General features: G+C 36.3%; 1 protein-coding gene across 1 annotated transcript in view; it reads right to left on the reverse strand.

Annotated features, from left to right (window-relative positions):
• Positions 1-21,923, reverse strand: part of PCDH15 (protocadherin related 15) — a 448,902-nt gene that overhangs the window by 315,638 nt on the left and 111,341 nt on the right. Inside the window, exons 7-8 of the mRNA XM_060189089.1 lie at positions 15,195-15,329; positions 14,002-14,151 (exon numbers count right to left, since the gene is read on the reverse strand). Coding sequence (XP_060045072.1) covers positions 14,002-14,151; positions 15,195-15,329 — 285 coding nt within the window. The remainder of the gene's footprint in view (positions 1-14,001; positions 14,152-15,194; positions 15,330-21,923) is intronic.

The raw sequence follows: 21,923 nt of genomic DNA on the forward strand, positions 1-21,923 counted from the left end.
CAGGCATTATAATGAGACTAAAGAATTCTTAAGTAATGAATTTGGAGAATAATCAAGAGACCACTCAGGCATGAGTTTAAATATGGACATTATATTTGTAACAGTGCAAAGTCATTGAAGGGATCAAGCTTGGCAGTTGCTGATTTGATTTCATATTTAAAATAGCTCACTGACTACTGAATGGAAAAGATCGCAAAAGAAGATACAAATGAAAGATATAATGCATGGACTAGGCACCTATAGTCAAGTAGATAAATTCAAGAGACAAATGAGGGAAGATTGGTAGGACTTTGCAATAGACTGAGAGGTAGGAGTGAGAATGTATTAAGGATAGCTGTCTTCCAACTTAAGCAATTAAATATAAGACATTGCTATATTTTCTTAGTGGGAACTATTATCTACCTGAAGAAAGTGCAGATGCTTTAACTAAATTTCAAATTTAATTAAATCTTGCAGCATAAATTGAAGACATAAAGTAAGAATATTGATTTTGTTTATATGTTTTGATTCTAACTCATTGTTGAAGTAGTATTAAGAAATGTAAGTTAATATTTTTAGAGTTTTTCTTCATAAAATCTTTTTTATTTTTTTTAATTTTTATTTTTTTTAATTATCTTTATTTATTTAATGGATTGAGACAGCCAGGAATCAAGAAGGAAGGGAGGACAGAAAGGAAGAGAGACAGAGAGACACCTGCAGTACTGCTTCACCGCTCGTGAAGTTTTCCCCTGCAGGTGGGGACCAGGGACTCAATCCTGGGTCCTTGCACATTGTAAAATGTGCTCTCAACCAGGTGTGCCACCACCCGGCCCCTTTCATAAAATCTTTATCTGACATATGTTGAAATATTAAACTATGTCAACATCTTATTTAAACAAATATAACCCTCAAATGTAATTATAATATCAAAAGCATACCAGTGAAGACTAATACACTCTTAAGACATATAATAATATAAATATTTTATATAAAATCAATTGTTAAGTGGTGTTGCAATTCTACAGAGGTTTCTTCTAAATTTCTTATGATCTTGAAAAGTATAAAAATAATTTTTAAAATTGAATTTTATACTTAATTTTTGTGTCCTTTCAAGTCTACTAATACACATGACATATGGGAATTTATACACAGAAAGTCCATTATAAAACAGTAATCATAAATATTTGTATAAGTCATAAGATTGTTTCAATAAAATGTTAATATAATGAACTATTTAAGCCTTATAATTACAAGGCATGTCAGTGTATGGAACTAATTTCCTATTTGCATTTCTTTTTTTTAATTTAATTTTATTTATTTATTCCCTTTTGTTACCCTTGTTGTTTTATTGTTGTAGTTATTATTGTTGTTGTCATTGTTGGATAGGACAGAGAGAAATGGAGAGAGGAGGGGAAGACAGAGAGGAGGAGAGAAAGATAGACACCTGCAGACCTGCTCATCTCCTGTGAAGCGACTCTCCTGCAGGTGGGGAGCCAGGGTTCGAACTGGGATCCTCATGCTGGTCCTTGTGCTTTGCGCCATCTGCGCTTAACCCGCTGTGCTACAGCCCGACTCCCTCCTATTTGCATTTCTTATGATGATGGTATTATTATAAATAATCATTATAAAAGTAAGGAAAGTGAGGTATACAAAATTGAGTTATTGGTCCAAAGACATGCAGGGCAAATCAATAAGGCAGGATACAACCTGTACATTTCAATCTTATATTATTTCTAAATTAGAACCAGTGTAACTTTTTCACTGATGAACTTTGCATTTGTGAGCCAGGTGTTTTGAATTGTGTGAATCCGAATTTTTAAAAATATTTATTTATTTATTTATTTATTTTCCCTTTTGTCGCCCTTATTTTTTTATTGTTGTTGTAATTATTATTGTTGTTGTTGTTATTGATGTCATCATTGTTGGATAGGACAGAGAGAAATGGAGACAGGAGGGGAAGACAAAGAGGGTGAGATAAAGACAGACACTTGCAGACCCACCACTTGTGAAGTGACTCTGCTGCAGGTGGGGAGCCGGGGGCTTGAACTGGGATCCTTACGCTGGTCCTTGTGCTTTGAACCACATGAGCTTAACCAATTATTTTCTTAACATTAAGTTATGAGCAAGAAAAATGTTCTAAATAATTTCCAGTTCTAACATTCTAATAACAAAAATCTATGGTATAGTGTAATTATGATAAATATATCAGCAATGTTTCCAATTTGAAGTGTTATTTATATATTTAGATTAAGAACCACAAGAGACAGCCTGATGGGAGAGAGAAGAGACCAGGAACTCATGGCGGAGCGGGAATGCAAATCTTTATTCACACGGACGCCCCAGAGTTGGGTATGAGCACAGCGGTTTAGTTAGCAAAATGGCTGCCTCTCACCATGCTCACCAGCGCTTCTCCAGGTCTTCTCTGGGTCAGGACATGGAAGAAAAAGAGAGGGAAACCGGAACAGCAGAGGGATTTATAGGGTAAATACTGAAGTTGTAAGTCGGAAATGGAAATGGCTAGAAAAGGGGGTGGAGAGAGGCAAAAGGCATGCTGGGAAAGTGGAAGCGTCCTTAACAACTGTTGCCATGGTTTTAACTGAATTAGCAACACCCTGAGGGGATAACATGGTGGGGAATCTTTCAGGCAAAACAATGATTATGTAAACAGAGCAGGGGGGCTGGCTTTAAGGCCCAACATGATGGGCCTAGCACTACTGAAGAGCCCTTGAAGAAAGTGTTATGAGACACAGCACTGTATATGAAAGAGAGAATTCAAATAGAGAGTATTTTAGGAAGAACCTTTTTCTAAGTTGTTTAAGAGCACATTGACTGAGATAGCTAAATCCAATGGCTATTGTGTGAGTTCCCACTCTGCATAAGTTATTTTGTAGACCACATGGTAGTTAGAGATTATTAAGAGCTGCTATCCTAAAGGAATTTTTCAGTTCAGTAGGGTAGACAGATATGAAAACCCTAATGCAAGGTACAATAAAATGTTTTGAGACATAGAGTGTAAACTGGATATATAGGGATAAAAATCTTTATCTGACATTTGTTGAAATATTAAACAACATCTTTCAACATCTTTTTTCTTTTTTTTCCTCCAGGGTTATTGCTGGGCTCGGTGCCTGCACCATGAATCCACCGCTCCTGGAGGCCATTTTTCCCCCTTTTTCATTGCCCTAGTTGTTGCAGCCTCGTTGCGGTTATTATTGTCGTTGCTGACGTTGCTTTGCTGTTGGATAGGACAGAGAGAAATGGAGAGAGGAGGGGAAGACAGAGAAGGGGAGAGAAAGATAGACACCTGCAGACCTGCTTCACCGCCCGTGAAGCGACTCCCCTGCAAGTGGGGAGCCGGGGGCTCGAACCAGGATCCTTACGCCGGTCCCTGCGCTTTGCACCACGTGCACTTAACCCACTGCACCACCGCCCGACTCCCATCTTTCAACATCTTATTTAAACAAATATGACTCTTCAAATATAATCATCATATCAAACATATTCATGTGTAGACATACACTCTTAAGGCAGAGAATAATGTAAATATTGTATATAAAATAAATTGTTATGTGGTGTTGCAATTCTAATGAGGTTTCTCCTAAATTTGTTGTGATCTTGAAAAATATAAAAATAATTTTTAAGATTGAATTTTATACTTAATCCTTGTGTCCTTTACAGTTAACTAATACACATGACAAGTGGGGACCCAGGTTCTACTCCCTGGTCCCCACTTGCAGGGAGAAAGTTTTGCAAATGGTGAAGGAGTGTTGTAACTGTCTCTCTTTCTCCTTCTCTATTACCCCCTTCCCTCCCAATTTCTGTCTCTATCCAATAAATAGATAAAGATAATCAAAAAAATCAAGGCAATAAAAAACAATTCTTGTGTTAAAAGTCCTATTAATTCTGCCCTGCTATGAAAATGATCATTACTAAATAAACAACATTTAAAGTGTGTAGTAAAATATGAAGAAAATTAAAATACAGATCAAAATGTAAAGCTGATAAAGATAATGATAGGTATAGAATGGTAAGACTATATATTACAAGTGAAAAAAACAAAGATTTCTGGGGCTGGGTGGTGGTGCACCTGGTTGAGTGCACATGTTAAAATGTGAGAGGACCAGGTTCAAGTCCCCAGTATCCACCTGCATGGAGAAAGCTTCACAAGTGGTGAATTAGGGCTGCAGGTATCTATCTCTCACTTCCTCTATATCCCCATTCCCTATTGATTCCTGGCTATCTCTATCCAATAAATAAATAAATAATAGTAATAAAAATTAAAAAAATAATCCAAAGACTTCTATATAACCCAAAAGTCCATTACATGGAAAGATTTCTCTGATGACACAAATGTATTTGTAGTTTTACATAGATATTACTCACTCTATGCATAGAGATTATTAGATCCTTCCTTGGGTGGACATTCTAGTAGAAAGAAGACCTATTTAGATTTACATTTAAGAACAATAATCTGTAGCAGTATGCTAGGGAATCTGCAAAGTGATCAGAATATAACTTAGCAGCCTAACTGATAGCAGTGTAGAAACATGCAAAAGGAATCAATAACAAACTATATATTTAGTAAAAATGAAATTTCAGGAAATAGATAATTTTCTTGATTCCAGTAAAAGGTGGGGAAACTTAGCGTGACTTTAGGATTGCTAGCCTGAAGATAGTATAATCTGTGTGTTAATAGGGTCCTTGAATGTACATGCACATTCTACAATGCACAAGGACCCAGGCTTGAGTCCCTGGTCACCACTTGCAGTGAGAAAGTTTTGCAAGTGGTGAAACAGTGTTATAGGTGTCTCTCTTTCTCCTTCTCTATTACCCCCTCCCCTCCTATCTTTCTGTTTCTACCCAATAAATAAATAAAGATAATGAAAAAAATAAGGCAATAAAAACAATTAGTTCATTCATCATAGGATGTATTCAATTTGAAATGCTTGCCAAAATTCCATATTGTTATATTAAACAGAACCAGTAGTGCTACCTTGGTCCTCAGTTCATTTAACTGAGAAAGGAGACACAATAAAATGTAGAAGAGATGATTGAAAACTTGATAGACCATAAAGGGAAGAGAACAAACACCATATTGATTTTTGGACAATGTTAGTCTTTAAAGAGTGAAGAATAAAGGTCATCCAGACAGCTCGGAACTCTTCACTCTCCGGAGGAGGAATTGTGTCTGACATGAGCCAGATTCAAGCAGAAACACCATGGGTGGGGGAGAACCACAGAGCCAGGGAAAGTTCCAATCCCCAATATCTCTTCCTCTCTCACTATCTAAATAAACAGTGAACCTGGGAATAGTTATATGAAATTGTTCACATAGGAAACTACATCTTGTTGAATAAGGAAAAAAAATGAATAAATGGCAATAAAGAAGTCCAGAGCACAGTATATCCGTCACCAGAAATGTAGATGGAAAATCAGGAAAGTTTTCTACTAAAACGTAAAGTTGAAAGTTTCACATAGGTGTAGAAAACTGAGAAATGTTTTTGAATTAGATATTTAGAGATACAACCATTAGCTTTATGCTTTTGGTAATGTGATATAAGTGAAAGTTATATTCAATGATGATGTGTAAATTATAAAATAAAACAACTTATTTATGTATCTAGGTTTGTGAAACAGTTCAAAGTACCTGAATTTCCATTAGGACCTAGAACAACAGATTTGAAAGAAAAACAAAAAACTGCAAGGAGTTGAATTGTGAGAGTAGGACAGAAGCATAGATTTTATCTCAAAGAAGTTTTGCCCAAGGATAGTAGAGACTATTGATTCTAAGTCAAAGGAAAGGATCAATAAGGAAGGATAGGTTACATAGCAAACAAACAAAACTGAAAACAAAATAGCATAAGTAGTGTGCCACAGTGAAGATTATGGGAAATATGGGGTTTAGAAGTGATGACCTGTAAAAAAGACCTGAGGGAGAAAAAAATCAATATTGAAGACCAAGAAAAAAAGGAAAAGCCTTCCTTCCCCAGAGCTCTGCCCCACTAGGAAAAGAGAGAGAGGCAGGCTGGGAGTATGGATACAACTGCCAACACCCATGTTCAGCGGGGAAGCAAGTACAGAAGCCAGACCTTCCACCTTCTGCATCCCACAATGACCCTGGGTCCATGCTCCCAGAGGGATAAAGAATAGGAAAGCTATCAGGGGAAGGGATGGGATACGGAGTTCTGGTGGTGGGAATTGTGTGGAGTTGTACCCCTCTTATCTTATGGTTTTTATCAGTGTTTCCTTTTTATAAATCAAAATTAAAAAACACTAGTATAGCTACAGGCCCTTTGATATATAACTAAAATATGCCTACTAGCTGTCTACAAAATGGAGGACCCCCCCAACACTTCATCTGCATTATTCCAGTCTTTAGGTCCATGATTTTAAACAATTTGCTTGGTTTTGTATATAAACTTTCTTTTCAGCCACCAGGTTCCAGATGCTAGCAGGATGTGACCAGACTTCTGTGGACAGACAACCCCACCAATGTGACTTAGAGCTCTGCTTCCCAACAGCCCTTCCCCATGAGGGAAACAGAGACACAGGCTAGGAGTATGGATCAACCTTTCAACACCCATGTTCAGCGGGGAAGCAATTACAGAAGCCAGACCTTCCACCATCCACATCCCACAATGATCTTGTGTCCATACTCCCAGAGGGTGAAAGAATAGGAAAGCTATCAGTGGAAGGGATGGTATATGGAGGTCTGGTGGTGGGAACTGTGTGGATTTGTCCCCCTTGTATCCTATGGTTTTGTCAATGTTTCCTTTTTAATAAATAAAATTTTTTTAAAAAATTAAAAAACAAGGAAAAGCTTAGGAAAATTAAGTTATTGTACTACACATGGGACTCCACTGAAATGAATTCATATTTCTCTGCGGTATAAGTGGTGGTAGTACTCTTGATTGAGCACACACAGAACCGTGCACAAGGACCTGGTTCAAATCCCGATACCCACCTGTAGGGGGATGCTTCAGGGCAGTGAAGAAGGTTTGCAGATGCATAACTTTCTCTCTCCCACTCTATCTCTATTACTCCTTCTCTGATCTCCACTCTTAATTTCTGTCTGTCATATAAAATAAAATATAAAGGAAGGAGGAGGGAGAGGAGGAGGAGGAGGAGGAGGAGAGGGAGGAGGAGGAGGAGGAGGAGAAAAAGGTTATGGTTACTAGGAGTGGTGGGTTCAGTGCTGGCACCAATGCCCAGTGGTACAGTTATGGTATATCTATCTCTATCTCTCTATCTCTCTCTATCTCTATCATCTATATCTATCTCTATATCTATATCATCTCTATCTCTATACCTCTACCTCTCCTATATCTATATCTGTGTCTGTATCTGTATCTAATTTATATCTATATCATCTATATCTATATCTGTATCTGTATTTGTATCTATATCTAATATATCATCTATCTATATTTATCTGTCTCTATCTCTATCATCTATATGATTTAAGGCAGAGCTTATCAAAATTGTGTCTATATTAGAGATCTACCTGCTATGTTAAAGGTCTCTCCAAGTGATTCTACAATGAACCAGCAGACTATTTACATAAAATATTGAATGGGTAAAATCCATTCATATTTTTAGTAGTTTCTTTGAAAGATATCTAATCTTCAGTTAAAATTTAAAAAATATTGATTTAGGAAAATTGCAACTATTTAGGGAGAAGATCTACAAAGTATGAACTGTAGAATAACTATAGATACATAAGACTTATATCTCCAAAACATTACATTGTATATCAAAATCTCTATCCTTAAAACAAGTGATTTTTAAGAAAACTTTAATATAATAAAGCAAGATATCCATTGATTTCAATCTGCAAAATTCTATTAATACCCTGACAAGTAATCATTCTGGCAATATAAAATATGTAGTCTTGACTGGGGAAGTAATAATGCTCATGCCAATAATTTCCTCCTAAAGATAAAATGTATCAACAATCTGATTACATTGTAGTTATAATTATGAGACATGAAGACACTCTTTTAAGATAGTATGCTCTTGAGAGCCACTGGACCATGGAATCATTATCTTTAGCCATTAGAATCACTGTGTCTCTTGTCATAATAATCAAAGAAATAATAATTGTGAAAGTAGTTTATAACTGGAAGATTTATATAAGGATGTGAGTTAACCACTTCCTTATGACCAAACTCTCTGCTCTTTAAAGGGAAAGGTAGCTACCTGAGAATAGTAATAGACTCTAAACAGTTAAACACATCAAGCCAGGAAAAATATCACAACAATGAAACTGTCAGGTGGGGACTCACCTAGAAATATGCACACATCATCACCGTGTGTAAGAACTGGTTCAAGCCCTTGGTTCAGTGCTACAAGTGTCTCTCCCTCTCTATTTCTTTATCTTTCACTACTACCAAAAAATTAAAAAGGGTAACACAAACAGTGAGGAAATTCTGCAGGCACACAATCCTAGCAAGAGTCAGCAAAATAATAACAATAATAATAGTGATAATGATAATAATGGTGGTAACAATATTTTTTTAATTAAATAAATGATCTGATTATAATACTTAAATTCTCTTTTTATTTATTTAAGAAAGGAGACATTAACAAAACTGTAGGATAGGAGGGGTACCACTCCACACAATTCCCACCACCCGATCTCCATGTCCCATCCCATCCCCTGATAGCTTTCCCATTCTCTATCCCTCTGGGAGTATGGACCCTGGATCGTTGTGGGATGCAGAAGGTGGAAGGTCTGGCTTCTGTAATTGCTTCCCCACTGAACATGGGCATTGACTGGTTGATCCATACTCCCAGTCTGCCTCTCTCTTTCCCTAGTAGGGTGGGTCTCTGGGGAAGTGGGGTTCCAGGACACATTCTAAAGGTCAAGGTTCTCCTTCCAGGACAGTGTTTCTTATTCCAGGACAGTGTACCTTCTAATTTGTTGACACTTTTTTAAAATACTATACTACAAACCAAAAAGTAAACCAATATATCTCTTTTTAGGTTGATGAGGAGAAATGGGGTTACTGGGGGGACTCTAGGTATTTGAAGCCTAAGAAGTTAATTTACAACCTTACAAAGATATTTGCAGATCACAGTTCTTTATATTGTGAGGTTTTCCAGGGCCAGGTGGTGGCATACGTGGTTAAGTGCACATGTTTATATTCACAAGGACCTCAGTTAAGACCCCCAACCCCCATCTGCAGTGAGGAAAATACCATGAACGGTGAACCTGTGCTGCTTCTGTTTCTCTGTCTCTCTATTCTCCCCCCCTCTTTTTCTCTCTCTCCTTTCCCTCCTAATTTCTCTCTGCCTATCAAATAAATTAAAAATTAATAATTTTTCTCTCAAATGGGAAAACCATTTCCTGTTATTATAGCCTCTTGGAAGCTGTTTTGAAGGTACGCCCCTTTTTGACCACACACCAGAAATAATACCAAATCTATTAATTATTAAGCTTCACTTTGTAACAGTTCAATATTTTTAATTGCAGGCATATATACACACACACACATATTTATAATCTACAGAATTCAGGGAAATAAAGAAAATAAGATTCTTTAAAAGCAAAGCAAAACCTGCACTATAAAGAGACACATAAGGGAAATTAACTTTTGTCGACCACGGATGCCAGAAATAAACTTTTTAATCCAGAGGCAAACCTTTTTGAGATATTACGCGAGTACATAATTACTGTCGTTTTCTTAGTTACATTTTCAAGTTCCCCACTGACTGTTTTCCTGTATAAACTTTCCTTTATTTCCAATTAAGTCATTAAAAAGATGAGAGTCAGTCTAATTAAATAAGAACATGATAATAATTGTCATTTCTTTATCTGTATAAACAATAATTTGCTCCCTTTGAAAGAATGTCTCAGTAAAAAAAAAATCTAACTCTTGGGTCCCTGGATTGACTAGAGACAGATTAAAAACTAACATGTAGGAGCTGGGTGGTGGTGCCCCTGGTTGACTGCCCATGTTACAGTGCACAAGGACCCAGGTTCAAGACCTTGGTCCCCACCTGCAGGGGAAAAGATTCTTGAGCAGTGAAGCAGGGCTACAATTGTATCTCTGTCTCTCACCCATTCTATAATCCCCTTTCCTCTTGATTTCTGGCTGTCTCTATCCAATAAGTAAAGATTAAATGAAAAGTCTCAGCTCACTACAAATTTAACAAACCATAAGAAAAAGTATACTTGAATACAAGAACTAAACTAGAGAAAGCATTGAATTAGTTATAACTCTAATTTGTAGTTATATTATACAAGGCAGACAATAATGAATCCTCTGAAAAAGTATTATTCCATATTATTTCTGGTATGTTACACACACACACACACACACACCATAAATTTGAAAACTTATAGCTTTGTAAATTACTGTTCAATCACTAAAAAAAAAAAAAAAACAGTTAAAAACACTTGCATCTTTGTAACTTACATTTAGAATGTACGATATAGAAAAAAGTACTTTGATATATTTTAGAATTGATTTATACATAATAAATACTGCTAATGATGAAATCTAAATCAATTTAGAGATCAATATTTTCCATTTCTATCTTTTTCTTTGTTTTAAGTTTTTTTTTTAAATATTTATTCCCTTTTGTTGTTCCTGTTGTAGTTATTATTGTTGTCGTTGTTGGATAGGACAGAGAGAGGAGGGGAAGACAGAGAGGGTGAGAGAAAGGCAGACACCTGCAAACCTGCTTCACCACCTGTGAAGCGACTCCCCTGCAGGTGGGGAATTGGGTCTCCAATTGGATACTTATGACAGTCCTTGTGCTTTGCGCCACCTGCGCTTAACCCGTTGCACTACCGGCTGACTCCCTGTATCTTTTTCTTAAGGAACGGTCCCTCTCTTAAAGTTCCTTACCGAAATTGCTTCATTTTGTTTAGGTAACCAGTGTCTATTTATTAATGGAAATTTGTATTTGTCACCATGAAAAAGAATGACCCCATTTCTATAATAGTTCAAAATAACTTTAGGACAGAAAGGGAAAATACAAAGTGAAACTCAGACTGGGTGTTATGTGTTCGATCAGGAGTCTGTGGGGATTTGAGGGAGTGTAGAGGTCTCTGGGTCCTAGTGTGTGATGGTGGGAAGGACCGGCATGGGGGTGGGGGGTGAGTGTTCTGCAGACTCCCATAATAAACCACTAACTCCTCAATGAATTAAAACACACCTGAAAATTTAAACTATATTTCTAGTCTTTGGCACTGCGTTAATTAAAGTTCAAGGCAGGGGCCTGGAGAGAGCTTGCTCAGAAAGAAGCAGACAGGTTTGAGCCCCTAGTACCACAAAAGAGATCCTCATGGGTAGAAACCCACTTGGGGCAGAGCAGTGTTGTGATAGATCTCCTTCTCTTTCTCTTTCTCTCTCTTCCTACGGCCCCTGTCTCTAAGAAATGAACAGAGTCTGCCAGAAACATGCAAGAGACAGAGTCTCCTTTCGGTGAAAAAAAAAAAAAAAATGCATGTACTATGTAAGCTTTTCAAGATCATCTATAAAGCAAATGGCTAATTATTTCTAGTTAATAAGGCTTTATTTAAATGGATTTTACCCATTTAGTGTTTTTATATTGTATTTATTGTTATTTGCCAATGATAAACCAAGTAGTCAAAAATAAATCTGGTCATGGCTAATTAAAATAACTTCATAAAGTTGGGGCCAAGAAATTGCATACATAGTTGAGCCTGTACAACACCATTCACAAGGACACAGGTTCATGGCCCCCACTCCATCTGCAAGGGGGGGAGTTTCATAAGCCTGGAAGCAGGTCTTCAAGAGACTTTCTCTCTCACTCTTTATTTCCCCCTCCATTGTCAGTTTGTCTCTATCCCATCAAATAAAATAGAGAAATAAAAGGAAAAATTGGTCACAAGGAACAGTGTATTCACAGTGCTGGGACCAAGCCCCAGTAATAATTCTGGTGGCAAAAACAAAAACAAAAATACGTAATGATTACATGTAAAATTCTAGGTCCTGAAAACAGTATATGCCATTTTTTAATTCTAACTTACTGGTAAACATCACACAATTTTCTCTATTCTATAAATCAAATGAATATTCCAAACTGATGAAAGGCAAATTATATATCTATTCCGTCTGATAATCAATAATGCATTTGTGGGGGTACATCCCATACAACACATATGTTAAGATGCACAAGGATCTGGGTTCAAGCTGCAGGTCCTCAGTTGTAGTGGGGAACTTCACAAGTGGTGAAGCAGTGCTACATATGTCTCTCTTTCTCTCTCTCTTTTTATTTCTCCCTACCCACTCAAGTTTTCTCTGAGGCAAAAAAGAAAAAGTACAAAGGTCACTGGAATTAGTGGATTCACAGGGACACTATGTTTCAACAATAACTCTGGCAATACATACATAAATAAATTGCATTATGAACTGATACGTGAAGGCCAGGACCCATACAAATAGTTCTCTTTGAAAGAAAACATGGACTTTTAAGTCTAAATTTATTTTATTATTTTCATTATATTTATTTATTTGTCCTTTTTTGCCCTTGTGGTTTTTTATTATTGTTGCAGTTATTATTGTTGTTATTGATGTTGTCCTTGTTATATAGGACAGAGAGAAATGGAGAGAGGAGGGGAAGACAGAGAAGGGGAGAGAAAGAAATTTCCAGGAGAAAAGGAAACTAAACTGAAATAAATAAATTTAAGCTAAATGTTATTCTACAATACATTTCTCTAAGATTGTAAAAACAAACTATAAAAAATTACAATGAGAGAATCAATATATTTTTATCCTGACCATGTCTGCTTTATATAGATATTGATTAAATTTCTGCAAAGAAAGAAATTAGCATTATAACATTTTCACCCTAATAATAAATAATCATCTGCTGGCACACCTGGCTGAGTACTCATGATACATGACCCAACCTTAAGCCCCAATTCCCTGGCTGAGTACTCATAATATAATGACCCAACCTTAAGCCCCTGGCTGAGTACTCATGATACATGACCCAACCTTAAGCACCAATTCCCTGGCTGAGTACTCATGATACAATGACCCAACCTTAAGCCCCTGGCTGAGTACTCATGATACATGACCCAACCTTAAGCCCCAATTCCCTGGCTGAGTACTCATAATACAATGACCCAACCTTAAGCCCCTGGCTGAGTACTCATGATACATGACCCAACCTTAAGCCCCAATTCCCTGGCTGAGTACTCATGATACAATGACCCAACCTTAAGCCCCAATTCCCTGGCTGAGTACTCATGATACAATGACCCAACCTTAAGCCCCAATTCCCCACCTGCATAGTGGAAGCTACACTAATGATGAAGCAGTACCTCAGGTGTCTTTCTTGCTCTCTTCCCTTTCAGTCTATCTCCTCCTTCACATCTCTCTCCTCAGTATATATATCCTATCCATTTCCCTTTGTCCTGACAAATAAATATAAAAATTAAAAATATCTCTATCTTTTTTTCAGCCACCAGGTTTCAGATGCTACCATGATGCCAACCAGATTTCCCTGCATAGGCGACCCCAACAATGTGTCCTGGAACCCTGCTTCCCCAGAGAATTGCCCCACTAGGGAAAGAGAGAGAGAGGCTGGGAGTATGGATCCACCTGCCAATGTCCATGTTCAGCGGGGAAGCAATTACAGAAGCCAGACTTCCACTTTCTGCAACCCACAATGACCTTGGGTCCATACTCCCAGAGGGTTAAAGAATAGAGAAGCTACCAGGGGAGGAAATGGATAAGTAGTTCTGGTGGTGAGATTGTGTGGAATTGTACCCCTTTTATCCTATGGTCTTGTTTTGTCAGTATTTCCATATTACAAATAAAAATTTTAAAAAATTTTAAAAAAAGATATAGATACCTGCAGACCTGCTTCACCACCTGTGAAGCGACTCCCCTGCAGGTGGGGAGCCGAGGGCTAGTCTAAATTCATTTTATACTAAAAAGATGAAATTTGATTGCATTTCTTAAGACACTTCTTAGCCAGTGAGTTGTATGAGGCCCACAGAAATAAGAACTTCTAATGCAGCCACCTGTGTGTAGTTACCTGTATGACACTGTCCCCAGGGTCCATGTCAGTGTACACATAGACATTGTAGGAGATTTCAGGGAAGGTTGGAGTGTTATCATTCGCGTCTATCACTCGAATGTTGACGATGACTGGTTCACTTTCTTGAACTCCATCGAAAGCTGTTATCTTCGGGGTAAAAACAAATGCATTTAAAATGCAGGAGTCCCACAGGTTGAAGCAGTGGAGAATTAACTGTGGAGATGGACATTTCCCCTTTATGTATTTTACAGTGTTAAACGTTTGCTGAATTTTGGAGAAGGAAAGGAGACAAATAAACCATATTGATAAGCAAAATCAAAGTATTTACTGCTAAAAAGCAAGGGAGAAGGTTTGATTTATTGTGAATGTATACACTTCCAATATCTTTCGACTAAGAAAGTCTATAAAATATTTTAGTGTGTTGAACCAGGCCAACAGCATCACGGATTCATAAGAATTAGTATTTGATCTTTCAAAAAGCACTAGGCTCATAGCCTATACCTGTAGTTTCTCTTATAGTTAATGTATTTTCCCAGTCAAGAAAGTAAGAATCTTAGTTATACACAAGAATTTTCTAGTAATTCATATAATGGAAACTTTTATAAAGCTCAGTGGTATTGGTTAAACGTGAGATCAAATTATTGTGATAGATTTTTTTAAGAGCTCGACTATTCAGTACTATGACACTACCATCATTTTGTGTGACTCAGGAATTCTACTCTGCATAATATTAGACTTTCTGGAAGCCCTGGTTCAAAGGGTTTTATTGCTTATAGCCCTCCAGAAAAAAAGAAAGAAAGAAAGTCCTATGTAAGTATTTTAATTTCCTAATTTCTATCTGACAGCTCTTTTTCCTCTAACGTATATATGAAATGTAGTTCAGCAATTTTGAAATAATCCTTCATGGATTCTACTTTACAATATTTCAAAATCATCCCATCAATCATGAGTGGCAGAAAGGAAATTTCCATTTCAATTACAAGACACTGTTTTGTTAAAACAAATGCTAACAACTATACAAACTCAAACAGAAAGAGGAGGAACATGAAGATACATTTTATTATGGGTATCACCTGTGATATTACTTATATAAACTGAATTTTCTCTGCCAGTGAGTTTTCAAGTACAAGTAAGCATTCCTCTAGCTCCATGCATGCATACATATGTATTTATACATGAAATCTCTTTACCGAAAAGGTGTAAGTTTCTTGTTCTTCCCTGTCCACTGGCTGAAGTAAGATGAGGTAGCGAGTGATACCTGTCTGTGTGACAGTGAAGACTGAGCTGTAATCATTGAGGAAAAGATGAAGTTCTGGATCTTTTGTCTTTAAAAGGAAAAAAAAAATGCCACTGTTAAAAATGTTGGATAATAAAGAATTTTTTTCAGTTCATTACCTGGAAATCAAAAATTTAAATTGATTGCAAACATATATAAGTGCATTAGGAATTCTTATAGAGGAGATGCAGGTCCTTGGCCCCTACCTGTGGGGATGAGGAAGCTTTACAAGTTGTGAAACAGTGCTGCAGGTGTCTCTCTCCCTTTCTAACTTCCCCTTCTATCTCAATTTATCTCTGTATATATCCTAAAGGAATAAATATTTTAAAAGGATTAAGCAAAGAAGAGAGGTAACTAGATATTCACTCATAATTGAGCTACACTACCCAAAACAAAATGACTTTCCCAAATGGTAACATTATTTATAGAACAAATGATCTCACTAGCTAGAACACAAACTATTAAGTCCTAGTGAGATTAATGTGAGTAAAAAGTGGAAAATTGGTAAGGGCAAAACAGAGAACACCACAATAAATACTTAAAAAATTATTTGTATGGAAGTCGGGCGGTAGCGCAGCAGGTTAAGTGTACATGGCTCAAAACACAAGGACCGGCATAAGGATCCTGGTTGGAGCCCCTGGCTCCCTGTCTGCAGGGGAGTTGCTTCACCAGTGGCAAAGCACTATCTTTCTCTCCGCTCTCTGTCTTCCCTTCCTCTCTCCATTTCTCTCTTTCCTATCCAACAACAACGACAGCAATGACAACCACATTAATATCTACAACAATGATAAACAACAAGGGCAACAAAAAGGAATAAATAAATAAAATAAATTTTAAAAATTACTTGTTTACATCTACAAGGACAAGTGAGGAGTGAGAGACATCAGAGCAACATTCAGCTCTGGCATAAGACAGAATCAGGGGTCGAACCTGTGATCTGTGATATCCCAAGCTTACAAGTTTGTCAGCATTAAGAAGAGCTCACACCCACCACCAGAGTTCTTTGCTTTGCTGCATTACACTCAACCCAGTTCAAGTTCTGCTTTGTGTTTCTCCTTGTTGTTCTTACTTCTCAACTTCTGTCCATAAGTGAGATCATCCCATATTCATCCTTCTCTTTCTGGCTTATCTCCTTTAACATGATAACTTCAAGATCCATCCAAGATGAGGTGAAGAATTCATCATTCTTAACAGATGGGTAGCACTCTGTTGTGTTTATAGACTACAACTTTCTCAGCCATTAAATGTTGTTGGGCACCTGGGTTGCTTCCAGGTTTTGACTATTACAAATTGTGCGGCTATGAACATAGGCATACACAGATCTTTTTGAATGAGCATTAATCTCCTTTATATCTATATTTCTAAATTTATAAAAAAAAAAATCTTTAGTTATTCATTGGATAGAGACAAGCCCAGAAACTGAAAGGGAAGGAGGAAATAGAGATGAGAGAGAGAGAGACCGACCTGCAGCCCTGCTTCACCACTCACAAAGCTTTCCCCCTGCAGTGAGGACCTGACACTTGAACTCAAGTCCTTACGCTTTGTAACATGTGCACTTAACCAGGTATGCCACCACCCAGCCCATATATCTATAATTTTAATTTATTTTTTTCTATTCAATTATATCTTTTCACAGTCACTAAATATGCTAAGCATTTTTATGTCACATAGTGTAATAGTGTAATACTGAATTAAGTGTGAAGCTGTAAACTAGTGTTTCTTTGTTTATTTGACCATGCTATAAAAAACTAGATAGTTACAATATTTGAATTGTAAAATGTTCCCCACCAGATACTGGCAAAACACATTATTTCTCACCCTTCATAATATTTAATAATCACACTCATTAAGAATGTCTGGAAGCTAGAGAGACAGCATAATGGCTATTCAAACTAGTTTAATGCCCAAGGCTCTGACATCCCACATTCAATCCTCAGCACTACTATATATAAACCAGAACTAAGTATTGCTCTTTTTCCTCCCTTACCCCTCTCTTTCTCCTGTATCTCTCACACTAAAATAAATTTACAAAATATTTCTAAAAATATGTTTCTTGGGTGCCAAGTGGTGGTACAAGGGCTGGAGTTCAAGGCTGAAGTCTCCACCTGCAGGTGGGGAACTATGGCAGCGGTGAAGCAGTGCTGAAGGTGTCTTTCTTCCTCTTCCCCTCACTATCTCTTACTCTCCTCACAGTTGCTCTGTCCTATCAAAATGGGAAAATAATACATTTTAAAGGGGTTTTGACAATTTAATGTATTCTACTTCTTTAATATTTTTATGAAGATTAAAGATAAAAATTGTCAGAAATGCAGAAACTTGTTTCATGAAAAGAAGATAACTTGATGCATAATTTTGTACAAGCATATCATCCTATGTAATCTGTTCCACATCATTAACCTCTGCTTGAATATATACATGTAAAGTCTACAACTATTTTAAATATTAATTTTTATAGGTCTATATATTGCCCATTGACAATGTATGTTACAGCTGAATATATGATTATGTCTTTACAAAAACTTTAAGTGACAGATTTGAAAATGCTCAAAAAAACTATCATCAGCATATAATATTTTTAGTCTTTTTGTACAGATAATGTTAGTTGCAGGCTATGAGTAAAATGGACAGAGATGGCACCGACCTATAATATTCTGATAGCAAGAATAGATTTTAACTAGCCCTTTAAATTGTATGTCTAAATTAAGTACTTACGTAATTAGTAGTTATGTATATGTGTAGTAAGTGTTCTTCATAAAGCAAGATTATTTTAACCTGTAGAATATGTTCAGTATATACTAAAGTACTTTAAATTACTAGAGTTCTATATTATTATATTGGAAGGAAAATAAACTCTGATTTTCACTCACACACAGAAAGTTAAAGCAGAAATCAATACATATTCAAACACAAGTTAAACAAAGCATTAAGATAGTATTGAAACTTCCACAAAGCAAAACATATGCATGTATGATTATCTCTTTCATTTTAGATGGATCTTGGGTTTTCTCTGGCAATCAAAACATGATATATGAACCTGACTGTATGTATCACCACCTACCCACATAACACAGAAGAGAGGTGTATGTATTGTCTGCACAGGCACATACATACATACTCATATGCATGCACAGAGAATATACAGCATAGCAGGAAAATGACCAAAATAAATCTCTTTCTCATTTGTCAGTATGAATTTATTGACAGCAGTTTCTGAAGGAAATTTACTCAAGATTTGAACCTTTCAGGAAAATAAGCAGCTATAGATTATAATCCTTATCATGAACCATGAACTTAAAGAACTCATTGATTTCCTTAAGTTCATATGCATATTAAAACTCTGTATAATATCAAACTACATAACAAATAATACAACATAATCCTATTTTAATCATCACTGTGTTCATCTATACTGAAGAATTTGTAGAGAGCCTTCTGACTGCATATAAGTAGTAAGTCATGGGTTATTTGTTTTAGCAGAACAGAAAAGAACACCAAGTGAACCACAGCAATTCACAAAAGAGCAAGCACAGCACTGAACCTAGTACCTACAGGGATCCCACCAGGAGGAACCTATGTGTATATTAAACATGGAAAAAAAGAGAGAGTAAAATAAACCACCACAAACATAAATGAACACTAAATTAAAAATAGAACATTTTCACATAACATATAAACTAACAAATTTACCCAAGGTATACTTATTTCTCTAGGGAAGAAAAAAAATTTAAAGCACTGTTTTATTGTTATAGTTATCATTAATGTTGTTGATGTCATCATTGTTGGATAGGACAGAGAAATGGAGATAGGAGGGGAAGACAGAGAGGGGGAGAGAAAGACAGACACCTGCAGACCTGTTTCACCACCTGTGAAGCGATTCCCCTGCAGGTGGGGAGCTGGAGGCTGGAACCAGGATCCTCAAGCTGGTCCTTGCTCTTAGAGCCACGTGCACTTAACCCACTGTGCTACCTCCCAACTCCCCAGGAAGAAAATTAAACCTCTCTTAAATAGCTTTCTTTTATATTTGATACCCAAATATTTATTCAGATTTCTTTTGGTGGCTCTACCACTGAAAACCTGGTGATCTCAGTTGTGACTGTTAAAAAATCTTGTGAGTTGGGGCCAGGTGGTGGCGCACCTGGTTGAGTGCACATGTTACAGTGTGCGAGGACCCATGTTCAAGCCCTCCCCCCCACCTGCTGGGGGAAAGCTTCATGAGTGGTGAGTCAAGGCTGCAGGTGTCTCTCTGACACACTGCCTTTCTCTCCCTCTTCCCTCTTGATTTCTGGCTGTCTGTCTCTATCCAATAAATAAACAAAGCCAATAAAAATTTAGAAAAGAAAACTTACAATTTACTTGCTATCACTCAAAAATCTGTGCCTATATATGCAGCCTCAACTCTTTTTGACATTTACCTTCTGATGTGGCTGTTAAAATAACTATACAGAAGAAAGTTCTGACATGGTAACCTCCTTTTTTTCATGTCTGGAACTTAATCTCCATTCCTCTTGGTGAAATCTGTTGGAGTAACATGCCTCTGTCTTTCATTTTAAACACTTTTATCCATATGCTGATTACTGACATTGATTTTTTAAATCATATCATCAATAGTCTATTATAATATAAAAATCCTGTCTAAAACTAAAAGAGACTTAAAGTTGTCTTTTGTTAATACAGTTAGTTAAATAACATAAGTATTTGGCCTGGGAGATTCAGGAAGATGATTCAGAAGAATATAATTCCATCTTGAAACATAGCAATGACAATTTCAAAGACGTTTTCTGTGTATTGGCAAAGAAAGATATTTTATAATAAATGAGCTATAGCCAAAGTGAAAAACATTTTTTTCAGTGTAGTGCTAGAGCTAGACTTCAAGTTCTCACACATGTGTAATATCACTGAGATGTCTCCAACATGGTACTATATTTAGAATGAGAGATAGATAGAAAAGGGAGGTAAAGAGAGGTCAAAGCACCAGTCAGCTATCTGTGGAATTCTATTTGGTGCTTCCATGTGACCTCAGAAATCTAAAAGCCTTACACACACAGTAGGTAGTGCTCTACTGATGAGAAAAATTTTCAAGGCTGATCAAGAATTTTCCAAGAGATAATTGCACACATGTAGAAAGTATCATCTTGTTAAACAATGAATAGAGAATATCAGATAGTTTTATATGTGGTAAAGGTTCTTCTTTTCCTTATGAAATCACTGTTTCATTGAAGAATCACTAGACTCTAATGCTTTCAAATATATTTTGGTATCAAAATAAAGCTGAATAATTATTCAGGTATCAAATATAAAAGAAAGCTATTCAAGAGAGGTTTAATTTTCTCCCATAGAGAAATAGAGGTCAGCAACATATGCAGTGAAGAAGCATGATGTAGTCAGATGAATGAGATTGAATAAATCTGTCCAGTGACTGAGTGAAAGAAAAATAAATTTGGATAAGAAATTAAAATTAATATAAGGGAGTTAGGGATCTCTTTTAATTAAAGAAAATGCAGGGATGATTATGAGAGCAAAGAAGAGAAAATAAGAAACGTTTTGGTGGGTACCATAGTAAAATGGCAAAGACTGAGTGAACAAACAAGGATGACACCTAGATTCCCATCTTAACTAATCAATGAATTACTAATTCCTTTGAAAAAAAAAAGGATTTCACATAGTATAAAAATGGCTATTAAATAATTTATAGTAGTTCAATGACTGAGATTATAACTATATGGAAATTACAGATGGTATTTTAGAAACATGCATAAATAGAGGATTAGATATACTTTTTTACTTTCTTGATATTCGGTAACAAAAGTATCACTGTAGATACGTGTAACAAGAGAATGTGGTTAAATAACAGGCAAAGTGGACATTTAGTTACATAACATTTTTACAAAGCACTAATGATACCATCATCTGAGGGGAGATTTTCTATGTCAATTACCACCAGCCCCAAATAAAGGAACAATTCTTCCAACCCCATATAACTTTCTGAAGCAGAGTTAATTGAATAAAGGGACAAGTAGAGATTTGGAGGGTTATACAGATACCCTGTGTTATAACCTGGAGTCAAACTCAAGGCTGACAACTCCTAAGGATCACAAGTTTGAGACACCTAGGAAACAGAGCACTAAGAAACTAAGTGGCACTACAAATCTGTAAGAGTAGACTTCTATGTAGACTTTCCCAACAATGTTTAAACTCTAGATTCTACCTCAATAATATATTACAAACTTTTCTCCCTTACAATATGTCTTAGGACACTACCGTAACACTTGTGGTCTGAAGTGAATGACAATTCCCACAAATTAGGCTGTTCACAAGTAATCTAGGAATCAGTGTTAACCAGTAAGTAATTTATATAAAATCAATTTTCCCCATGATGGTAAAACTACAGTTACTATTAATGTTTATTTCAAAAGTTAACTTTTATTAACCGATGTGTTCATAAAGGTATGACTGAAACTGTTACACATGTTCAAATAAATACCACTGCTTGAAGAATAATTAGTAAATAAAACAGGAAGATAAAATTTACAACAAAATGTGTGTGACATTATGAGTTATTCAGTTTAGCCTAGCTAAATCTTATTAAATAGGGATAGTAAAATAGCTCACTTGGATAGCTTGCTGTTCTGATATGTGTGTGTAC

Source organism: Erinaceus europaeus, chromosome 1 (assembly GCF_950295315.1).
Source record: "Erinaceus europaeus chromosome 1, mEriEur2.1, whole genome shotgun sequence".
In the NCBI taxonomy this organism is placed as follows: domain Eukaryota; kingdom Metazoa; phylum Chordata; class Mammalia; order Eulipotyphla; family Erinaceidae; genus Erinaceus; species Erinaceus europaeus.